Source organism: Mycteria americana, chromosome 1 (genome assembly GCF_035582795.1).
Source record: "Mycteria americana isolate JAX WOST 10 ecotype Jacksonville Zoo and Gardens chromosome 1, USCA_MyAme_1.0, whole genome shotgun sequence".
Taxonomy (NCBI): Eukaryota; Metazoa; Chordata; class Aves; order Ciconiiformes; family Ciconiidae; genus Mycteria; species Mycteria americana.
Window position 1 is genome coordinate 149,830,746 of NC_134365.1, and position 19,861 is coordinate 149,850,606.

At 44.2% G+C, this 19,861-nt stretch overlaps 3 protein-coding genes and 1 long non-coding RNA gene across 6 annotated transcripts; 2 read left to right on the forward strand and 2 right to left on the reverse strand.

Moving 5' to 3' along the window:
- Window positions 1-561: 561 nt before the first annotated feature.
- On the reverse strand, window positions 562-7,523 carry LOC142420254 (uncharacterized). Its single transcript, XR_012778719.1, has 2 exons — window positions 7,252-7,523; window positions 562-4,205 (listed from the first exon to the last, which is right to left on the reverse strand). It is a non-coding gene; the product is annotated as an uncharacterized LOC142420254 (long non-coding RNA).
- On the forward strand, window positions 7,198-9,349 carry LIPT1 (lipoyltransferase 1). Its single transcript, XM_075523947.1, is given in 3 exon segments — window positions 7,198-7,347; window positions 7,886-8,098; window positions 8,101-9,349. Coding segments are annotated over 2 exon segments (1,230 nt in total). The 5' UTR covers window positions 7,198-7,347; window positions 7,886-8,046; the 3' UTR covers window positions 9,279-9,349.
- A 2,246-nt stretch (window positions 9,350-11,595) lies between these two features.
- On the reverse strand, window positions 11,596-15,848 carry MITD1 (microtubule interacting and trafficking domain containing 1). Of its 3 annotated transcripts, none has more exons than XM_075523980.1 (7): window positions 15,714-15,848; window positions 14,974-15,075; window positions 14,708-14,844; window positions 14,541-14,627; window positions 13,759-13,874; window positions 13,361-13,421; window positions 11,596-13,273 (listed from the first exon to the last, which is right to left on the reverse strand). In XM_075523980.1, the coding sequence occupies exons 2-7, from the start codon at window positions 15,020-15,022 to the stop codon at window positions 13,178-13,180; spliced, it is 546 nt and encodes a 181-aa protein (XP_075380095.1). In that variant the 5' UTR covers window positions 15,023-15,075; window positions 15,714-15,848; the 3' UTR covers window positions 11,596-13,177. The 3 variants fall into 3 exon arrangements, with proteins under 3 accessions (XP_075380095.1, XP_075380085.1, XP_075380104.1); XM_075523970.1 differs by lacking the exon at window positions 15,714-15,848 and adding an exon at window positions 15,378-15,585; XM_075523989.1 differs by lacking the exon at window positions 15,714-15,848 and adding an exon at window positions 15,388-15,522.
- MRPL30 (mitochondrial ribosomal protein L30) lies at window positions 15,700-19,257 on the forward strand. The gene is made up of 5 exons (XM_075524018.1): window positions 15,700-15,835; window positions 16,222-16,302; window positions 17,937-18,083; window positions 18,913-18,986; window positions 19,075-19,257. Exons 1-5 carry the CDS (start codon window positions 15,785-15,787, stop codon window positions 19,205-19,207), a joined length of 486 nt encoding a protein of 161 aa, XP_075380133.1. The 5' UTR covers window positions 15,700-15,784; the 3' UTR covers window positions 19,208-19,257.
- Window positions 19,258-19,861: the final 604 nt, after the last annotated feature.

Consider the following 19,861-nt stretch of genomic DNA (forward strand, 5'->3'; position numbering starts at 1 on the left):
AGCCTCCTTATCTTTCTGGTTTGCACCGGTTTTGGGGCCCTTCCTTCATGTAGCTAAGTAAAAGTTCAGTGCACGGTTGGTGGATCTAGGTGAAAGTTCTTGTGGCCTAATGTTGCGTTAAAAGTTACTGTCGTGTAGGAATGTGAGGAGTGGCTGGGGGGGGGAACCCTCCCGTTGAGTCACGAGGTTCAGACAGGACCCCCTTGCTTTCTAAACTCCTTCTCAGAGAGGAGTCTAGGTGCAGCTAAGTCCAGTCAGTCTTAGTCTCAGACTTGGCCAATGGTTTATTTTCTAAGGACGGTATATAGTCACCCATCAGAGTCAAAGTTTGCCTGTCAGAGCCCTCTCAGGGCTTTCACTGAAACAGCTTCGCAAAGTTGATTAAGATGACAGTGTTAAAGTAATTTGACAGCGTTATAAGTCCGGTCACATTCAGTGTACTGAACTATCATGATTACAGATTCACAAATAACATGATACACCTCCAGTCTAGTCGTGTTGCATGAACTACCATGGCCACACTTAAAGAGTCTGGTCGTGTTCAATGAGAACTATCACAGCTAGATTAATGAAGAGTGCAGTTTATTAAAGCAACAGATACACAAGTTCTTTTGGATTACCGGTGATAAATTCACTGTCTGCAAAGCATGTGCAAATACCAAGAGTATGAGTAATACCGCTGGCTACAAATGCGTTAAAAGATAATAAAGCGACTCTATAGAGATTTCTAAGTTTCCCGGGGAGGCACTTGGTATAACCAAGTGTTTGAATCTTACCCAAAGGCATCCTGATGGGGGGGAAGAGAGGCTCAGCCCGTCGACTGATCCCAGAAGTCAGAGTGGTACGTGATGGTATCTTCCCCAACATTCTCTCTCTCTTAAATTATTTTATACTATTTTTCACCTTTCACATGGAGCTTGGGTGACTCTAGTCATACATACCTTTGTTTAGGATTGCTGTAAGGTTTTCTTGCCTCACTTTTAAAGGTATAAACTAGGAAAATTCAAAGCACAAGCTCAGTGAGGGGTGGTCACACCTTGGAGGCGGGTAGCTTTTGGGATGGAGGTGTGTTTTGGTATTATAACGATGTTATAATGAGCAAAGTTCAGCAAAAGGACAGCATTTTGTCAAAAATATGACAGACCATTGGCCCAGGGTAGCAAATATGCAGCTTATCGGTTCTGTGGTACCTTCAAGTTCCCATATTATCACAGAGCCTGGCCGTGGTATCTCCACACCACTCCACCCTCCGAGCAGTTCCTCTTAGAGCCAACACACCAAGTTCCCCTGGCGTTGCTGACATCTAAGGTTGCAGGCCTAGGGAACTTCCATGGAATGGATTCCTTGTATGTCAGCTGCACTCCACATGGGCAGCTTCTTCAATGCTGTGCCTTACCTAAAAATGTGTATATAAGTTTAATTTCTAAGTCACCTCCAGCAATTATTGCACATAACCAACCCCGTGACTATAGTCACTCAAGCTTCATGATATTTGGAATGCATTGGGTGTATCACATACGTTCTTATGGTGAGGATTATCAAGTACGTATACATCTTGTGGGGATATTAGAGGAGACAAACACTCCATCATAATCCAAAGTTTAACATACAGCGCAATGGTTAAAATGAAGCATAACACAGTAAGCATTAGCAGAACAACAACTGGTTGAAGCATCTTATTGAGAATTCCTGTTGCGGTCGGTGACCATCCCAGAAGAGTTTCCCACCAATGGTGTTCTCATCCTTTTTCACTCTTTCCAAGACATGGTGTATTTCTTCTGCACCATGATGGATGGTAATAAGGGTTCTTTGTCCATTGTTTCGGACGTGTCTCAGCAACTGGTTCAGGTCATCGTGTTGTAGTAGTTTCCTCACCAATGTAAGATTCATTCCAATAGGGGCAGGTAGTAAGGCTTGATACAGTGTACAGTTAGCTTGCAGCAGTTGGGGAGTTGTGACAGGAGATGAATAGTTGAAGTCGCATCCCATAATTTTGGTAAAATTACAAACACAAATATTTGAGCGATTGCTTGTATCTACAGTAATGTTATCTACAAATATAAAATCACAAAGGATTCTTATGCAAATGCATCCTTTCCCAATATATACAAGTACAGTTTCAGGGGCTTCATCCGGTTGTATTTCAAAATGACAAACATTTTGTTCAGTGTCAAGACAAATGTCTTGGGCTTTGATGGTGTTACTCTCACAAATAAATCCTTGTTGTTCCCGTACAACGCATGCATTAACATCAATAGTTTGCCATTTGTTCCCATTTTGTTGGGCCCATACTCTATGTTCTAACGGATAGAGTACAGCTCCATTGTGATTCAACCCCAATGCATTGATTGGGTATATGGTGTATACCGAAGCATTGCGTATTGTTAAGACAAAAGCTGTGGCTTTGCTGTCAGTGGGTCGTAGGTGAAGTTAACTGGATACCACCAGGACTGGAATTCTTTCTCAAATTCAGTTGCATTATCCCAAATTACCTTTCAAATTTCAGTGGGCAGGGTGCCTTCCTCACCTTCCCATATAGTTGCAGCTACTATAGATTGCATCCACAGTTGAGCTTGGATACAACTAAGAGCTAAAGAAACATTGTTTTGGGTCACACCAAGTGCATCCACAATCAACTTGTGGTCTTTCTCATTTACTTCTCCCCACTGAGGCAATATATCCAATAAGAGCCATTGGTTAGCTCCCAGAGCTGAAAGAGAAGATTGTAAAGGGTGTTTCAAGGCATTTAAGTCACTGGTTACTGTGGCTAATTTATTAGCAAGTACTTCAGCATCTATGCTGTTTAAGACTCCCAGTCCTGTTCCTAAGACACCAGTCACATCTCTGTTTTATCGTTTTGGAGAGAGGAGAGTCTGTTTTATGTAACCATGCTGACCATCCTGCGTAAGATGTACTCAGGAATGGTGAACAGGTAGGTTTAATTGCAGAGATATTAGTCTGTATTGCTAATTCCACCCGTTTGAGGGAGTACGATGGATTAAACAGCACTTGTTGCTGACCTGTATTTTTAATTATGTAAGGGCCTGTGTTGAAGATGAAAGGAGTTAGACTAATGGGAGGCCGAGTTGATACATTTTCAGATATTTGTGGGGGCAGAGGTTCCTTATCCTTTGCAACCAGTGCAGATGATGCTGTATCAATGATGAATTCAAATAGTAATTCGGTGCCTCTGTAACCCCAAAGACAGTACACAATTATAGGTTTGGTAAAGGTAAGATTGTACCGGCAATCTGAGTTTGGTTCAGTTATTTTGTAACACTCGGCCTTATAATTTTCTGGGCTGGAAGAGTCTGTATAAACTGTTTTAATTTCAGTCGGCCTATGGTAAGTAGATCCATTAGTTATTCGGCAGCTAATTTGTATTGTCTGTCCTGGAATGGCTTGAAGTCTAGCCATGTGAAGAGAGTCATTCCAACTCCATTCAATTCTTGAGTATGCTTCATTTCCATGCATAACTAGAGTGGAGAGATTTAAGTTCCTTTTGTTTTGTAGTGTTCCAATGCTTGCACTGTATTGTGACAGTGCATGGTCCCAAGGGTCATTGTGAGATACCGTGGTGAAAATGGGTACATTCCTAACTCTATATGGTAGTGTGTCAAATGGAGTGGGTGAGGTTAGGTCAGGTGGTGTAGTTAGATCAGGTTCAATCATACCTATTTTGAAACGGAATGACAGCCCTGGCCCTGTACAGTGTTGTTGCCACATACAAGCCACAATAGTGGGTCCCACCAGAGTAAAGTTATACCAACAATCCCACTCGTCAGTGACACAAGACTGTTGCTATTGGATTTCTGGAAATGTTGGATATTATCATGGATGTGACCTTTTCATGGGTTGATCCGTTGATCATTCTACACCCTACCTGGATTTCTTCTCCTGCTTTTCCCTTCAGGAGTGGAAGCCATCCATTATCCCAGCTCCACTCGTGTCTTGAGAACACATGGGAACCATGCATAACTACAGTAGCTAAATTTAAATTTTCTTTGATGGCACATGTTCTAATAATTCCATTGTATTTAATGTGGACTTGGGACCACAGCCATTCTGGGTCCTTCTGGCTACACATCAAAGGAGTTGTCTGCAAAATGTTGCCAAATTTAATGTATACTTTGATTCCAATACAACTCCCCTTGCCACATTTTGCAGACATCTACTTCAATCGGAGTCGTCTTCTTTCAGGATTCCTGTGAACACAAAAAGGAAACAAACGTGCTCAGTTGTATTTAACCGGCAGGGTTAAAAAGAGGGTGAGATCCACTGGGTGCTAATCTGATGTACTTTTCCTGCCAAGGCAGCCATCCAGGGATGGGCAGCTCCCCGTATCAATGTCACTATTTCTGCCATGTTTGGAACTGCGGCAGTCAAAGATGCAGTGTTAGCATTAGGTGCAGTGTTAAATCCACTGTAAAACGCCATTGCCCGGTTGGTTTCTTTACTGGCCGCACTGGTGAATTGTAAGGCGAATGAGTCCTTTTAATGATGCCTCTTTCTTCCAGTTCCATTACCACCCCATCAATCCCCATACGCACTGCTGCTGGAGACGGATATTGCTGAACATTAGTGATTTTCGAGGGGGGTAAGGGTCTAGATGTTTGTAACAGACTCAATTTCACTATGCCTGATTCCTTTTTACCTCTTGCAAAACTCCACACAGTTCCATCCGGGAGTTTCCACATTCACCCACGCAATATGTCAAATCCGAGAATGTTAGTATATGCAACACAGCTAATACCTCTGCCCTGGTTAATCTTCATTCTTTCTGGCAACCAGGGTGAATTATTTTCGGTGGTGCATTCCTTTTCAATTCCTGTGAATTTAACCGTGCATCGGCCAGATCTTATGCCCAGGGCTCGTGCTGTTTCATGGGTAATTACTGACATTTGGGCCCCAGTGCCAATGAGAAAATTTACCAATATTTTTGGGGGTAAAATGGGAATGGCAATGATAGGGTCAGAGTATTAATCAGAGAGCCATTGAATTGTTAATACCCTCCGAGCAGGGTGGCTCACTGCCCTCCCCGGGGATGAAAGTTTTTTTCGTTGAGATTCCGCCTCATCAATTAGGCCTGGTGCAGAAGGTGCACTTTCCTTGTGGGTTGGGAGTTTTCCAGCTAGGCAATTCTCCCCAGCTGGGTTATTCTTTTTACCCAGAGATCAGACCAGTGGTGACCATGGAATTGTTCGCACAGTAGTGCGGATTTCATCATCGTCATCAACAGCGGTCTGTTTTAACCAAAAGTCGTAAGGAAATCAATTGAGGCTTGGAATCCGAGGTCCCTTCGACCTCATCATCATCACTGTCAAACCAAAGATCACCATCTCAAATTTCGGGGTTTGCACCATGCATTAACCTATGAATCTGCTTAACTGGAGGAGAAGGTTGTATTTTATCTAGCAGCCGATTAACCCTTTCCAGCAATTGTTTAAGATTATTATTGTCACTCACGCGTTTGTTATTCTCACTCACAAGGTTATCAACTCGGGTTCTTAGTGTTTTTCCTGTCTCCTTCTCAAAGGCCAATGATGACTTCAACGCATCATTTTCTGATTGTAAAGTTGAATATTCCACATGGGAAACTAGTTTGGGAGCAGGGGTTTCCTTAGCTTCTTGCTGAGCACAAGATACACCGGCTCCTAATACCACACAAACGACACCTTTACCTTTTTTTACTCCAAACTTTTGTGCAGCCTGACACTGCTCAATGCGCTCTACCACTTTCTCTTCATCCTTCCAAAATTTTTGAGCCCACTCCTTCCCAACCTGGGAAGGGGCACATTTGTATTTTTGCAGCAGTTTATCCATGGTAATCCTGCCGACTACGCCAATTTTTTTTCTGTTGTTTTTCTGTTGACTTCAGCAAGCCTTGATACTAGTGCTAAAATGACTACTACAACACCATTTCCAGCTTGTTAATGAATTATGCTATCAACATTTAGTTTTGGTATCTTCATGAATGCCATGGATAGTTTCTGTGTATTTCACAACCGTCTCTCCATTTGTGTTAATTTGTTCAGCCTCCCTTTAAACTCACAAAAGCTTCCCGCATCCAGAACATCCTGTGGCAAGGAACTGCACAGCTGGGTCTTGCACGAAGAATCATCCGTTTTATCCGTTGTGCATCTCCCTCTTGCTGGCATGATGCAATGCTTCACAGTTATCGCGTTGTGAAAGGCAGTAAAGAACAACACCTGTCACCGAAATCGGGAATCAAACTCCTTAAGACCAATGTAGTATTAAGAAGCAGGCATTCTTTATTACGGCGCCAGATGCACGGGGGATCATTCCACCTAGCGTGCATGCCGCAGGTTACATCAACCGAAACTTATATTGTCCGATTACATACATATGTATCAAATTTCCTGGAATGATCATGCATATTCATTCTATTTCCCAGAACTAATTATCATATTTCATGGTCATTACGCATGCATCCTTGAGCTCCAAGGGGCTTCTGTGGGGGTCTCTGGTGGTCCTTGGTGGTCGTACAGGTGTGTCCTTTAGTTGACCCCTTCTTATGGGCATGCGCAATATCACCTTGCTTATGTAACTTGCTTCCCTTCTTCATGGTGCATGGTCCCTAACAATGGCTTGGCACCCTTAACACAAACCAATTATTCTAACTACCCTCGACTCGTTGTCAGGATGGGCTGGGGCTGTACTGGGAACATAGCAGCATGGCTGTACCACTCCTCGTCCAACTGTATTTTAGCATAGTAGCATATCCATAGCCATAGGTGCACAAACACAATATTATATTGTCTACCCCGCTCCTATCTCTATGTTGCTTAATTACAAAAGAACGAACTAATCATTTTGGTTACATCTAGTTACACACCGACCTACTTTCTTTAACACCACTTACCGTTTTACAATCTCTTACCATAGGAGGTTTGGTTTTTGTTGGGGTTTTTTTGTTTTGTTTTTTACCAGGCTGAAGAGTCTTAACTTAGCTGCACGCTGCACAGCAGCTGATCACTCTCGCTTCTTCTCAGCTCCCCCAGCTGTACCACGTCCTGGCTGCGGTGTGAGAAGCGGTACCCGCACGCACCGCTCACCGCCCCAGAGCGCCGCTTAGCGCGGTGCCACCCCCTCGGCTCTCACGCGAGCAGCGAAAGCCCGCTTACAGCCCTCCACCGGCACCGGACTCCCTCCCCGGCTTCACCCGGGCGGCAGGGTCACGTACCGGGGGACATCCCCGCCGGCCGGGCGCCCGCCCCCCGCGCCTCTCACCTCGGGAACCGGAAGGCGTCCCGGAGCGCGCTGAGGGGCCGCCGACCGCTCTAACGGGCCTGCGCGCGCGCGAGCACCGCCTCGCTCCTCCCCGCCGTGAGTACCGACTCGTGCCCCGCGCGCGCAGGCTCGGCCGTTGGAGGGGGTGAGGGGAGGCGGGAGGCGCGGGCGATGGCGGGCAGGGGGGGTGCATCGCCTCCGTGCAGCCCCGCGGGCGGATGGGGCCTGCTGCCGTACGGTGAGGGGTGGGCGCCGAGGGCAGTCGCTGTGGCACGGCCTCTCGGGAGGAGCCGCCGTGGCTGGGGGAACGCCTGCGCAAAGAACGAAATGGCGCCCGCGACGGCAGCGGGTGGTACTGGCTCCGGTAACTGCGCGGCGCTTGCCTCGCCTTTGGGTTGGGCGCTGCGGGCTCCCTGGTAGCAAGCCCTGCGCCTGGCTGGCTCGTCGCTGACCAACAAGCTCATGAACTTGTTGCACCTGTTTTTTCATATCAGATCAATGAAAAAAAATTAATAAAACTAGACTGCTAAAATTAAGTTTAGCAAAATCCACAAAGTAAAATTGTATTAGCAAGACTGTATTGAGTGAGGGGAAAACACACAGTTTAATTCCATTTCTTTCTTTGGTCTTTTAGGCACCAAGGACTGTGAGGAGAAGCTGCTCTGACAACCTCTGCTTTTATGTTAAGCACACATCAGGGTTTGAACGGCATCATTTGCTTCAGGAGGAGAAACGTGCCTGGTAACTCACATCAGTTCAGGAGCGTTGCTACTTGGGGAAGAGCATGACTGCATCATGACTGCCACTAGCATTTCATTTCTGTCACAACAGCAGGTTGTGCACTTGCCACATTCAGCTTTGCCAGCTCAAGCACTCCTTCCATCCACTGTCCAGTTATTAAAAACATGGTACTCCAGTCATCATTAAAGAACTGCCTTCAGCTATCCTGCATCCTCAGGACTCCAAAAGCTGGCTTCAGAAGCACAACTAGTGGAGGCCTCATTATTCAGTCTGTTTCTAATGATGTTTACCAAAATCTAGCTGTGGAAGACTGGATCCATGACCACATGAATTTAGAGAATCGACAGGTCCTTTTCCTTTGGAGAAATTCCCCTGCTGTGGTAATAGGGAGACATCAGAATCCCTGGCAGGAATGCAACCTCAGGCTATTGAGGCAAAAAAATATAAAACTAGCCAGGAGAAGAAGTGGAGGAGGGACAGTTTACCACGACTTAGGCAATATCAATTTGACTTTTTTTACAACCAGAAAAAAATATGAACGAATGGAAAACCTGAAGGTAGTTGTGAAGGCACTGAAAGCCTTGCGCCCCCAGTTAGATGTGCATGTCACTGACAGATATGACATCTTGCTAGGTAGGCAGTACAAAATCTCAGGTACTGCTGCAAAACTGGGAAGGACAACTGCTTATCACCACTGTACCTTACTCTGCAATGCAGATAAGTTTGTTTTATCTTCTGTGTTAAAGAGTCCTTATAAAGGGCTAAAAAGCAATGCCACTCCTAGCGTGCCTGCCTCAGTGAAAAATCTCTTTGAAGAGGATCCTAGTTTAACTTGTGAGATGCTCCTGGATGCCATTGCTGAAGAATATGCTACGCAACACCACATAGATCATCGTATCACCTTAATCAATCCAGCTGATGAGGCTGTGCTTCCTGGAATTAATAATAAAACTAAAGAACTACAAACCTGGGAATGGGTGTATGGGAAGACACCGAAGTTCAGCGTTAGCACTTGTTTTAACATGGTCTATAAAGATTCTGTTCTTGACGTTAAAGTAGATATGGATGTAAAGCATGGAAGGATTGAAGTCTGTAACATTGATCTGCCGGAGCAGTGGCTGCCACCAGCGCTGTGCAGTGAACTGGTGAAGAGCCTTACTGGCAGTAAGTTTTGCCCAAATGAAACCACTACACTCGCAACGACTTTACTAAGAGTGTGTCCACAAGATGATGAGTTGCACAGCAGGTGGAATCTGCTGTGTGAGAATATGATAATGTTAATGTGACTTGCATTTTGAAAATGAAAACTAAATTTCTGCTGCTTTTTAAGTTAATTTATGGAAAACAAAATTAAAACATTAATTTCTACAAGATGAATTTTTCTCGTTTATTAGTCATTAAAGCCATTTAATCTTGTGCTTTTGCTTAATGTTAGTGGCAATTAGATTTCACACTGCCTGCACCTGAGGTTCCCAAACTGTAGGATGTAAGCCACTGTAATAGGCTGCAGCCCTGTATCGCTCCACGCTGAAGACATCATTGCTGCTTAAACCAGGGAGAATGGTGGCGGCATCCCAAACTGGCTCTGTAGCGGAGAAGGTACAAATGGCTGACACAGATGGCTTGAGGTAGATGGAAAACGGCCACTGTGCTGCTGCACTGGATCCTCCAGCCTGCATCCCGCTTCTTGCAGATAGTAGCTCAAAGGCCATGTCTCAGCCCCTGAGCGGTGTGGAGAGGGATGTCCCCCTGGTTTCTGGTTGAAAGTCCTTTCTTGCAGAGCGCTGGTGACCCTCTCCCTACAAGCATGGTAGTAAGCTAAGCTCGCTGCTGCGTAGTGAATCAGTCCAGCAGTTCCACCCTGGATTAGGGTTTTTGTCCATGCATGTCAAAAGCGGGGGAAGGATTAGGAAGTTCAATGTGGGGGTTTATGTGGTGAGGGCCAGAGAGGCTAACGGGGATGGAGGCCACATGTGCCTCCTTTGTACCTGCGCTGCTGGCACAACACTGGGAGTCACTGCTGCCACAGGTACTGGTGTCTAACTAAAAGTGGAATACTAAAAGTGGAATACTAAAAGACTTACGATTAGGTCTGTAAGGACATTCTGACTACCAGTGTCCTTGCCCATACAGACAACTCTTGGCTGAAGCTCCAGTAGGGATTTCAAAAGGTCCCTTACCTTTCTTAAGTGGCACCAAGGGGGTTTCGGCAGGGATCAGTCTGTCGTCCTCCCAGGCGAAGCGCAGGACACATGAATCCAAGTCACAGCACCAAATTCTGTCACGGAGTAACTGGAATGCAATTTTGATCAGGTCAAAACAGCAGCAATTTATTGCTATAGGAGAGAACACAGAGCAGCAGAGACAGCCTCTGCTGATAAGATCTCTGCTGAAGCGAGGCCGTTACAGAGTTTATATACTTCTACGTTATACAATTTGTTCTTCACCAAAGTCAAATAAGCAGGATGTGGTAAGTAACAGCAGAGACTGAAATTCTTCCAATAAGGAGGATCTAGACAGATTAGGAAGCCCTAGGCAGTATATCTTTTTACGAATGCTTCAACTCCTTTGCTAATTAAATCATGCAGAAGAGACCACTAGCTGCAAATATTTCTTAACAAGGGAAGCCTGCAAAGGCCTATGAGGTGTTACTATGTTACTTGCACAGTCTCATCTTTAAAAGATGTCTGGTTGACCAGCACTCCGTAGGAGGAAATGACGTGGCAGAACCAACCTACCTTTAGCTAAGGAGAGCAGTCAGTGGGGGTCAATCCAGCCCTCCGCTAGGACTGGCAGTGACACTGTAGGATGAATGGCACTCAGCTGACTCCAGCTGGGAAGGTGGCTTAAGCTCGTCTCCACAGATGATGCCAGGAGGGACAGTCCTGGCTGCACAATCCAGGCGATGACCTGACTACGTAAGTGCAAGTGGCAGCACAGAAGAACATGGCCTGGCGTCAGTAAAATGATTGCGGAACTGTATTCTTAGATCACTTGGATATTTGTTTTTTCCCTGTTCATTGATGCCCATTCCTCTTCATACATGGTGTTCCTACTGACAGCAAAAGGAACTATGCAGAGATAAAGGGCTTATAGGCAAAAATTGCAGTGCAGTGCCAACTGGTACGTCACTAAAGGCTTAGTTGTGTATCCATGAGATCTGCAAGGAAATCTGCAGTCTTAGCTAGTGAATTATAGTCTAGCTAGAAAACAGAGAAAAAGTTCTAGCAATGAACAGGCAAGAGAGGGAAGACCATGCTTGCCTCTTGTGGTAGTTGTAGAGGACCACATCATAGGGGCTTACTACTAGAACAGAGAGGCATATTGTATTACAGGATGCAGAAAGCATAAAGATTTTTATTTTGATTTCCAATTAAGATTTAAAGTTGATCTAAAATATTTAAGGTGGCTTTTTATTTTGCCCCTGTATGTTTGAAATTGCTGGACTAGGTTAAAAGATACAAAGCTTCACATTTGGGAAGCTTACTGTATTTACAGTGAACCTTCTCCCAGACATTGCTGATCTATAAGGCATTACCCAGCTTCCTTGGATTACCCTGTGTAGTGCAGAGAAGAATTCAAACAGATGACTAAAACTACAAATAATAAAAAATAACCTTTATTCCCATTAAAAATAGGCCTATATTATACACAACTGAATAAAACTGATGACAGTGACCGGAAACCTAGTATCACAGCAGCAAGCCAGGGAGCTTCTATGGAATGTTTGGGGGGACCGACTGGTAGCTTCTATGGCATGTATGTTATTCTTTTTGCTGATGTAACACTGAAAAGCTGAGACATTATTATGCAAAAGGATAAAGAAGGCAGACCACTGGCAAATTGTGACCTAGAGAACAAGGCAAAGACAAGCTCTGTTTCTTCTTGACAGCTATGGAATAGATTTGTTGTGTTAGAGGCAAGACTAAAAGAATAGCAGCATTAGATGACAGAAGGTGAAAGAATAGAGTAAATAATAATAAAAAAAAAGGATAATGGAATACACCAGCCATCAGGAAAAAGAAACATAGGAGAGAGAAAAAGTTCTAGCAATGAACATGCTACTAGAATATGGAGGCGTATTTTATTACAAGATGCAGAAAGCATAAGGCACCTATCATTCTTGAGGCTGAAAAGATTTTGATGGGACCTGCAAGAGGCCACTGCCTTTTCTTCATGTCAGAATATATAACTTTGCTGGATTCTTGCTGACAATGATCAAGAACTCGAAAAGATTCTGTCATTTTTCCAATTAGCACAGCATATTCCTTAGAATCATTATTAACAGGAAAGTTTCAGGGTATCCAACTTCTGGAAGAATTTAAAAATCAATTATTTTTTTAGGGGACTATCTTAGTAGCAGGGAAATAGCTTACTGCAGTTCAGACTGGCATGACTAGCTGGAAGGACATTAAACTTGGAAGTCAGGGAAGAAGACTGGGAGAGGATCATACAACCTTTTCACACCTAATGCAAAGGATGGAAATTAGGTATACGACCATACATCACAGAATAAAAGACCATACAGGAGTGACAAGGAAAAGAATACAGCTGTTTGCATCCTTTCCACCCCAAAATCCATTATGCAGAGACACATAAGACAACCCTAAAATGTCTTTATATTGAACACTACAATGTTTGTATGCAAGGAGCTTGGAAAATGGAATGTGAGATTTGGGGTTACCAGTCTGTGAAATCAGGTATTAAGGGATGGACCAAAACACAGCAGAACAGTAGTCATGACTAGAATAGAGGAATTAAAGGAAATAAATAAGGCTGCTTATAAAAGAGGACATGTGGCAGCCCAGCTTCAAATGCTTGTGAGGTGGTCAATTAAAGATACAAAAAAAATTTGCTCAAGACAAAATTATTAGTAAAAATAGAAATGACAGTAAAGAGGCCTTTGAGAGACAGTATTGAGGGTCTGTTATGAAATGAAGATCAAATTTAGACATGGATTGTATTAATTAAGATTAGGGGAGAAATACAGTGGAGGAATTTTATGGTTGTGTTTTCTCAGACTGAAAAGTCTCAAATATTCTTAAACCTATAGATTATAAAAGCCGTGATGGACTAAGTATTTAGCAGAGTTGCTTCTGAGGGTGGACAGCTGGACTCAAGTGGCATCTTCCAGTCTTACATTTTTATGCTTATAAAAACACTCATTAAAAGCAGTCATATCTGATCACATTTTCTTTGTATGTTTGGTATGAAAGACATCCACTGTTGTTTCATGACAAGGTCGCAAGTCAAAGTCACAGTATCCAATGCTGAAACGACTCTGCAGAAATTAACAGAATTGACATGGTGAATATAGAATGAGCTCTTCTGCAGTGTAAGTTAATTAAAGAGGTCACAGCATTCTTACCTGTGGTTTCTTAAAATAATCAAGACCCCTTCCAATCTTAATCATCCATCCATTGTTGAATCTGTTTTAAAAATTCACAAATTTGAATACCATGAGTATGTTGAATTAAAAAATAGTTATATCCACATGATGCACAAGCTCCTTGTTTCATTCGCAGTTATTTCCTAGTGTCACTGATACCTGTATGAACCACGGAAGACACTGTTCTATATAAAGAGACATCTACTATTACGTTCACAGTTAGAACACATGAAACTATGGAGGGCTGATTTTATCCAGTTAGGGCCACTGCCTTCCACTTTGTTAACCACATGTGTAATTAGAAATTGTCTCAAAAGTTGGGGTGAAGTAGTTTGACTTCAAATAACTGGCATTCGCTGATTTCTTACATCACCCACCTAATTTCTCGATCATGTATTGAAGATGAAAATGCAGTATTCAGTGTTACTCCATAATTCCTCAGTGATTGTCGTATTTCTTCCAAGCCACTTATCTGCTGACTCTTCCCACTACCCTGTTAAAAGTAAAAATAACGTGGTGGGGGTTTTTTTTAACAATATATTCTACTTCTGGTCACCTCTTCCTAAACTCACCAACAAAACCTTTTTAGTAATAACTTAAACCAAAAGAAAGTAACTTGGATTAAAGCAGATTTGCAGTTTCAAAGACATGATAAAAAGCAGACAGATTACAGGTACATTTGCTAAGGGATGTGGAGGAGGAGCTCAGTCTCAGCCCTTTGAAACTAGATATGAGTTACTATTTGAGCCAAAGTAAATGCAGTGATAGTTTGAGAGGTTTTAGCTCATCAAAGCCTCCAAAATTACAACTATATACAGCTGGTGGAAGAGACAAAAAAAATCTCAGTAGATGCTTTGGTTTTGATGACATTTTCCACAACAAAATTTTCACCAAAATATCTTTTCCATTTAAGATCCTGCTTACCAAGAATTTGTTAGTTATCGGAAAACTCTGAACTTACTTACGTTCAACTATCACATTTTTATTTTTCTCTTAATCTGTGTTTTCTTCTGAAGGCATCAGAGCCTCAGTCTAACAAGTACTGGTAAGTAAGAACAAATCTGTATTTAAAATTAAGTATTTATCTATATACACATACATACTTGCATGTGGTATCACCTGAGTACGGGGAAACAGAAACCAAAACCTAGACACTTACTTCATCATAGGATGTGAGGAGGTGGATTGTTTTCACTTTGCACGGCCCCTTAACTAGCATCTCGCAGAATCGTAGGAAGTTATACAACTGTAAAAGTTTTATTTAATTTAGTAACTTGGATTTTTTTGTAGTTATGTCTGTATCAGTTACCCTGAATATCTACTTGCCTGATGAACTTGCCTAATGTACGGGTCCTCCACCCAAACTTCAGAAACAATCTCAGTAAGGTACTCTTGGAAAAGCTTTTCGTAGCTGAAACCTGTTGCATTTTCCTCTATCCTGATTTGCTTATGGTATTTGCCATCTGAAAACAAGAGAGGTCTCTTTTTCAGTAAAGATCATGACACAATTCCTGTGTTAACCGCCTCGGCCATAAAATGTCCACATAACAACAGGTATTTAAATGCCAACGGGTACATCGCCACTCCATTACCTTCTTTCTCTTTTTCAATGTGTTTTTTAATGTCTTCAGCTCTGGTCATGTATTCGGATATTTTCTGCCGGTAACGGTGCTTTTTTGCCTCATCTTTCGTGGCTGTGGATCGAAAGCACACAGGCCAGTTCTCAAGGCGGGGGAAGCGCGGGGAGCTGAGCCCTGCCCGGCCCGGCCCCCGGTCTCCCGGGGAGAGACCGCCAGCTTTCCTCTCCCTCCCCGTGAGGCGACGGGGCACCGGGGCCGGCCCTCGGCGGCAAGCACGGCTCGTGCCTCCTCAAAACCACCCCCGGCTGGCGGCCTCCGACAGAGCCGGGATGTATTTAACGACTAACCGCCCCAACGGTTGTCGTAAACGGCTGCCAAACCGCCCCTCGCCCGGCCGCCGCCGCCCCGCCCGGTACCTTTCACCACCTGCAGCAGGAGGTCGATGCCCTCCTGGTAGCACACCAGCGACTCCTGGAACCGAGACGCCAGGTCCAGCTCCACCGCCCGCTTCACCGTCTCCACCCCGGCCCGCTCCAGCGCGGCGCTGCCATCGCCCCCCGCCCGCGACATGGGCGCCGTAGCGAGAACGGGGATGGGGATGGGGACGGGGACGGGGACCGCGACCGGCACGAAGCGGCCACGCCTCCGGCAGCGCCCGGGCGGGGGGGGGCCGCTACGCATGCGCGTCGCCTCACCCGCCGCCCAGGAGTAGAAACCGAAGAGGAGGAGGAGGGAAAGGGGCCGTGCCTCACCGTTGTCCTTCCGCCGGCGCGGAACTGAAGTGCCGTGGCGTTGGTGCCGGTCCGGAAGGCTGCGCACCGAGATGGCGGCCGCGACGGGCCGGGCCGGCCTGGGGCACGCAGAGGCTTGGAAGGTGCTGGCACCGGCTGGGGTTTGGCTGGGGCGCGACGCGGCACTGGCGGCCCGCAGCCGCCTCTGAGAGGGGGAAGGAGAGAGGGGGGCGGTGACGGGTGGCGCGAGGGGCCAGGCTTCACGCTGCTGCGGGCTTCGCCGCCTCGGGGCGCCACCGCCGCGGGGCCTGGTCGGTGCCTCCCCTGAGAGGAGAGCGCGGCCGTTGGAGAGGCCGAACAGCCTGTGGGCGCCCGGGGTCAGCACAGTCTGTTCTTCAACCACCGAGAGACGCAATAAACGCGGATTATATGCTCCTCCGATCTGAATTTGAGTGACTGTATAATCTGTTGGCAAGTATTAAGAGCTATAGGGAAAGTCCGGGCAAATTATGTCCTGCTCTCTTTGCAGATGCTGGGGAAGAGGATGGAGGGGATGGTGTCCGCAGTGTGGGTTCGTTGTCTCTTTACCAGGTCGAGAATTCCAGACTCGGTATGTGCTATAGTAGATGAGAAACTGAAAAATAGATGTTAGCCTGCTTAATTCTGTGCTTTCTGTGGTATGGCAGACTTCTAGAGACTGTGAGATGAGCAGGTTCACAGTACGCTAGGTGCAGAACTGGCTGAAGGGCAGAGCCCAAAGGGTTGCAGTGAATGGGGCTACATCTGGCTGGTGACCAGTCACCAGCAGTGTTCCTCAGGGCTCAATTCTAGGGCCATTTCTGTTCAATACATTGATCAATGACCTGGATGCAGGAGTAGAATGCACCATTAGCAAGTTTGCTGACAATGGCAAACCAGGAGGTGCTGTTGACTCGAGAGAGACAAGAGGCTTCGCAGAGGGATCTAGACAGATTGGAGCATTGGGCAATCATCAATGGCATGAAATTTAACAAGTCCAAATGCTGGATTTTGCCCCTGGATGGAGTAATGCTGGGCACAAGTACAAATTGAGAGAGGAGTGGCTGGAGAGCAGCCCTGCAGAAAGGGACCTGGGGGTGCTGGTTGACAGCAGGCTCAACATGAGTCAGCAGTGCGCCCTGGCAGCCAAGAGGGCAAACCACATCCTCGGGTGCATCAAACACAGTATAACCAGCCGGCGGTGGTTATCCCGCTGTCTTGAGCATTGGTGCGGCCTCACCTCGAGTACTGCGTGCAGTTCTGGGCCCCACAATTTATGAAGAACGTTCAGGTCCTGGAATGCATCCAGAGGAGGGCAACAAAGCTGGTGAAAGGGCTGCAAGGCATGTCCTACGAGGAGCGGCTGAGGACTTTGGGTTTGTCTAGTTTGGAGAAAAGGAGGCTGAGGGGCGACCTCATTGCTCTCTACAGCTTCCTGAGGAGGGGAGGTGGAGGGGGAGGTGCTGATCTCTTCTCCCTGGGATCCACTGACAGGACGTGTGGGAATGGTTCAAAGCTGCATCAGGGCAGGTTTAGACCTGGCATTAGGAAGCATTTCTTAATTGAAAGGGTGGTCAAACCCTGGAACAGGCTTCCTAGAGAGGTGGTTGATGCCCCAAGCCTGTCAGTGTTTAAGAGGCATTTGGACAATGCCCTTAATAACATGGTTTAACTTGGTCAGCCCTGAAGTGGTCAGGCAGTTGGACTAGGTGATCGTTGTAGGTCCCTTCCAACTGAAATAGCTGAAACCGAAGAGATGAGAAGTTCAACTTACATTGTACATTTTTACATTTACATTTTTAGCGTATCTTTCTGCAAGATACCATCTAGTGTCAGTTGACTCTTTTCCTTAAAATCATTCTTAAAGCCTTAAACCATTCAGAGGCTAAGCAGAGTTTCTTCAATGAGATGCATGTGAATTAGGTGCTGTGCTGGTATAGAGTGTTGTCCATGTGTTTCTATGCAGTTGTATGGCCAAACTCAAAAATTAATGCATTAATCAGCAAACCATTATAAAAATGTTTGACTTAATGTTATAAAATTTGAGGTCACTTGTTGGTGCTTTGACCTTCTGAAAAGAAAGGTACTTAAACATGTAAAAATTTTTACCAAGGTTGAAGTATGTTTTAGAGAGTTATTTTGTTAACAATAATAATAATAATAATAGTAATAATAATTCAGATATTTAGGAAAAAACCCTCTGATTTTGTGAATTTCTTATTCTAGGTATTTCAGCCACGGCCTGGAGATCATGAAAAGTATGGAGGTGACCCTGAGCAGCCCCACAAAATCCATGTTGTTACTAGAATAAAAAGTGTAGTTGGTCGCCCATATTGGGAAAAGAAGATAATACATGATCTTGGACTGGATAAAGTATGATTGTTGTTCTTTATACTTACTGTGTACATCAGAAATGTAGAAACATAAGGTAGAATTAAGGTGGTGGGTTTTTTTTAAGGACCTCAATTTTGCAGTCACAAAACTTGGATTGCTTTACAGCTGCTATAAATGTAATTGAGAAATCAGTGATATGTTTAAGAGCTGAGAGGAACGTTAATGGCAAATTCCCTTTTAGTGGGAATTCAGAATATCACTGTATGGTATTGCTCTGCATGCCTGAGGAGAACTTTACCTTGAGAATTCCGCTAAAATAATGAAAATAGAATTGTAAATACTTTGAATTCAGTTTTCTCTGTGGGTCATATTATTCAGATATTGCAGGTAGGCAAATAAGACTCATTTATTAATGAAAAAGCTTCCAAATCCAAGACTCTTAAGAGTTTGTGTCAAAGATATTTATCCAGTTTTTTTAGGCCAGCTGCACATTGTGCAAAGATTCATCTAGTCAGTGTTATATTACAGAGAAAAAAAATGCATGGTTGATCAATTTAAGATCTAACTGAAGCAAGCAGTCTTACCCCTGAACTCCTGTATTTACATTTATAGTATTTCTGACAGTTGGAAAAAAATTGAATATATTGATGATGTAATGGGAGTAAAGCTGAATTTGTCATTTTACTGGAATTGAATTTGATCAAGTTTTGATTTCATATTTTTATGTATGTTCTTGATGCATGACATTTCTCTCAATCTTATATTTGCAAATGTGGTTTATATTTTTACTGATAGTGTGAAAAGTTCAGTGAATAGAGATCTGGGGTTTGGCAATGCATTTGTAAAACCTGTTCTATCCTTTATATAGGCACATCAGGCAAGACTGCACAAAAATATCCCTTCTGTGAATTCCAGACTGAAAGTTATTAAACATCTGATAAGGTTTGTTAACTATTTGCTTAATTTGGAACACTTAATGTAACTCTCTTCTAGTCATAGGACTTCACTAAGCAAACTCTTTTGCTTGTAGAATACAGCCACTGAAACTACCTTACGGATTGCCAACAGAAGAGGAAATGTCAGACACCTTTCTTACAAGCAAGGGAGAGCTTGTCATTAAACGGCATCTGAAACCTGTGGAGAAGAAAGAAATTAAGTCATAAGGTGTGCTGGTTGGATTTATATTTTATAAAATAAATAATTAAACTCCTGAGTTAAGAGTTCGTGTATGAAATGTAATCTTAATTCTTACCCTGTCTGGTATGAGTGACAGGGATGACACTGATGCTTAAAGAAGGATTACATGTGTACAAATATAAAATTCAATATTGGTAATGTTTGCCTGAAATATTAAATGAATGAAAGGCTTTCTTTCCTCGTGTTTTAACTTGGTGGCTAGAATACTGCAGTTTATGGCTAGCTATTAGAGAACTTTATAAATAAAGTCAGATAAGCAGAGAAGTAAGTAGAATAGATAACTTATGATGATGAGGACATTTCCCAGCTAACAGTAAAGGTTTACAATGGTGGTGCATGACTTCACCTTTACTGCACCAAGGAAGGAACTGGAATTGAAAAGCTCCCTGTTTACCAGTTACACAAGAATCAACTGGCTATCCACCGAGAGTGTCATTTGAGTGAGGCAGGCATTTGGGTGACTTACCCTGGTCATCCAGATCTCACACTTGTTCCTTAGCAAACAGTCTGTCATCTGGTCTCCTCTGTACCTTAAAAAGTACCTGAACTCCCCATTTGCGAGTAGTTGGAGGAGGGATTCACATCTTGGTAGGTTGTATAATTTGTCTTTCAGGAAACAT

Excerpts from the sequence above, each read along its gene's own strand:
- MITD1 (XM_075523970.1), bottom strand. The coding sequence starts at position 15,531 with ATGTCGCGGGCGGGGGGCGATGGCAGCGCCGCGCTGGAGCGGGCCGGG. Across the intron at positions 14,628-14,707 it reads ACATTAGGCAAGTTCATCAG|TTGTATAACTTCCTACGATT; the intron begins GCAAGTAGATAT and ends AAACTTTTACAG. Across the intron at positions 13,274-13,360 it reads ATTATTTTAAGAAACCACAG|AGTCGTTTCAGCATTGGATA; the intron begins GTAAGAATGCTG and ends TAATTTCTGCAG.
- MRPL30 (XM_075524018.1), top strand. The coding sequence starts at position 15,785 with ATGGCGGCCGCGACGGGCCGGGCCGGCCTGGGGCACGCAGAGGCTTGG. Across the intron at positions 18,084-18,912 it reads ATGATCTTGGACTGGATAAA|GCACATCAGGCAAGACTGCA; the intron begins GTATGATTGTTG and ends TCCTTTATATAG. Across the intron at positions 18,987-19,074 it reads GTTATTAAACATCTGATAAG|AATACAGCCACTGAAACTAC; the intron begins GTTTGTTAACTA and ends TTTTGCTTGTAG.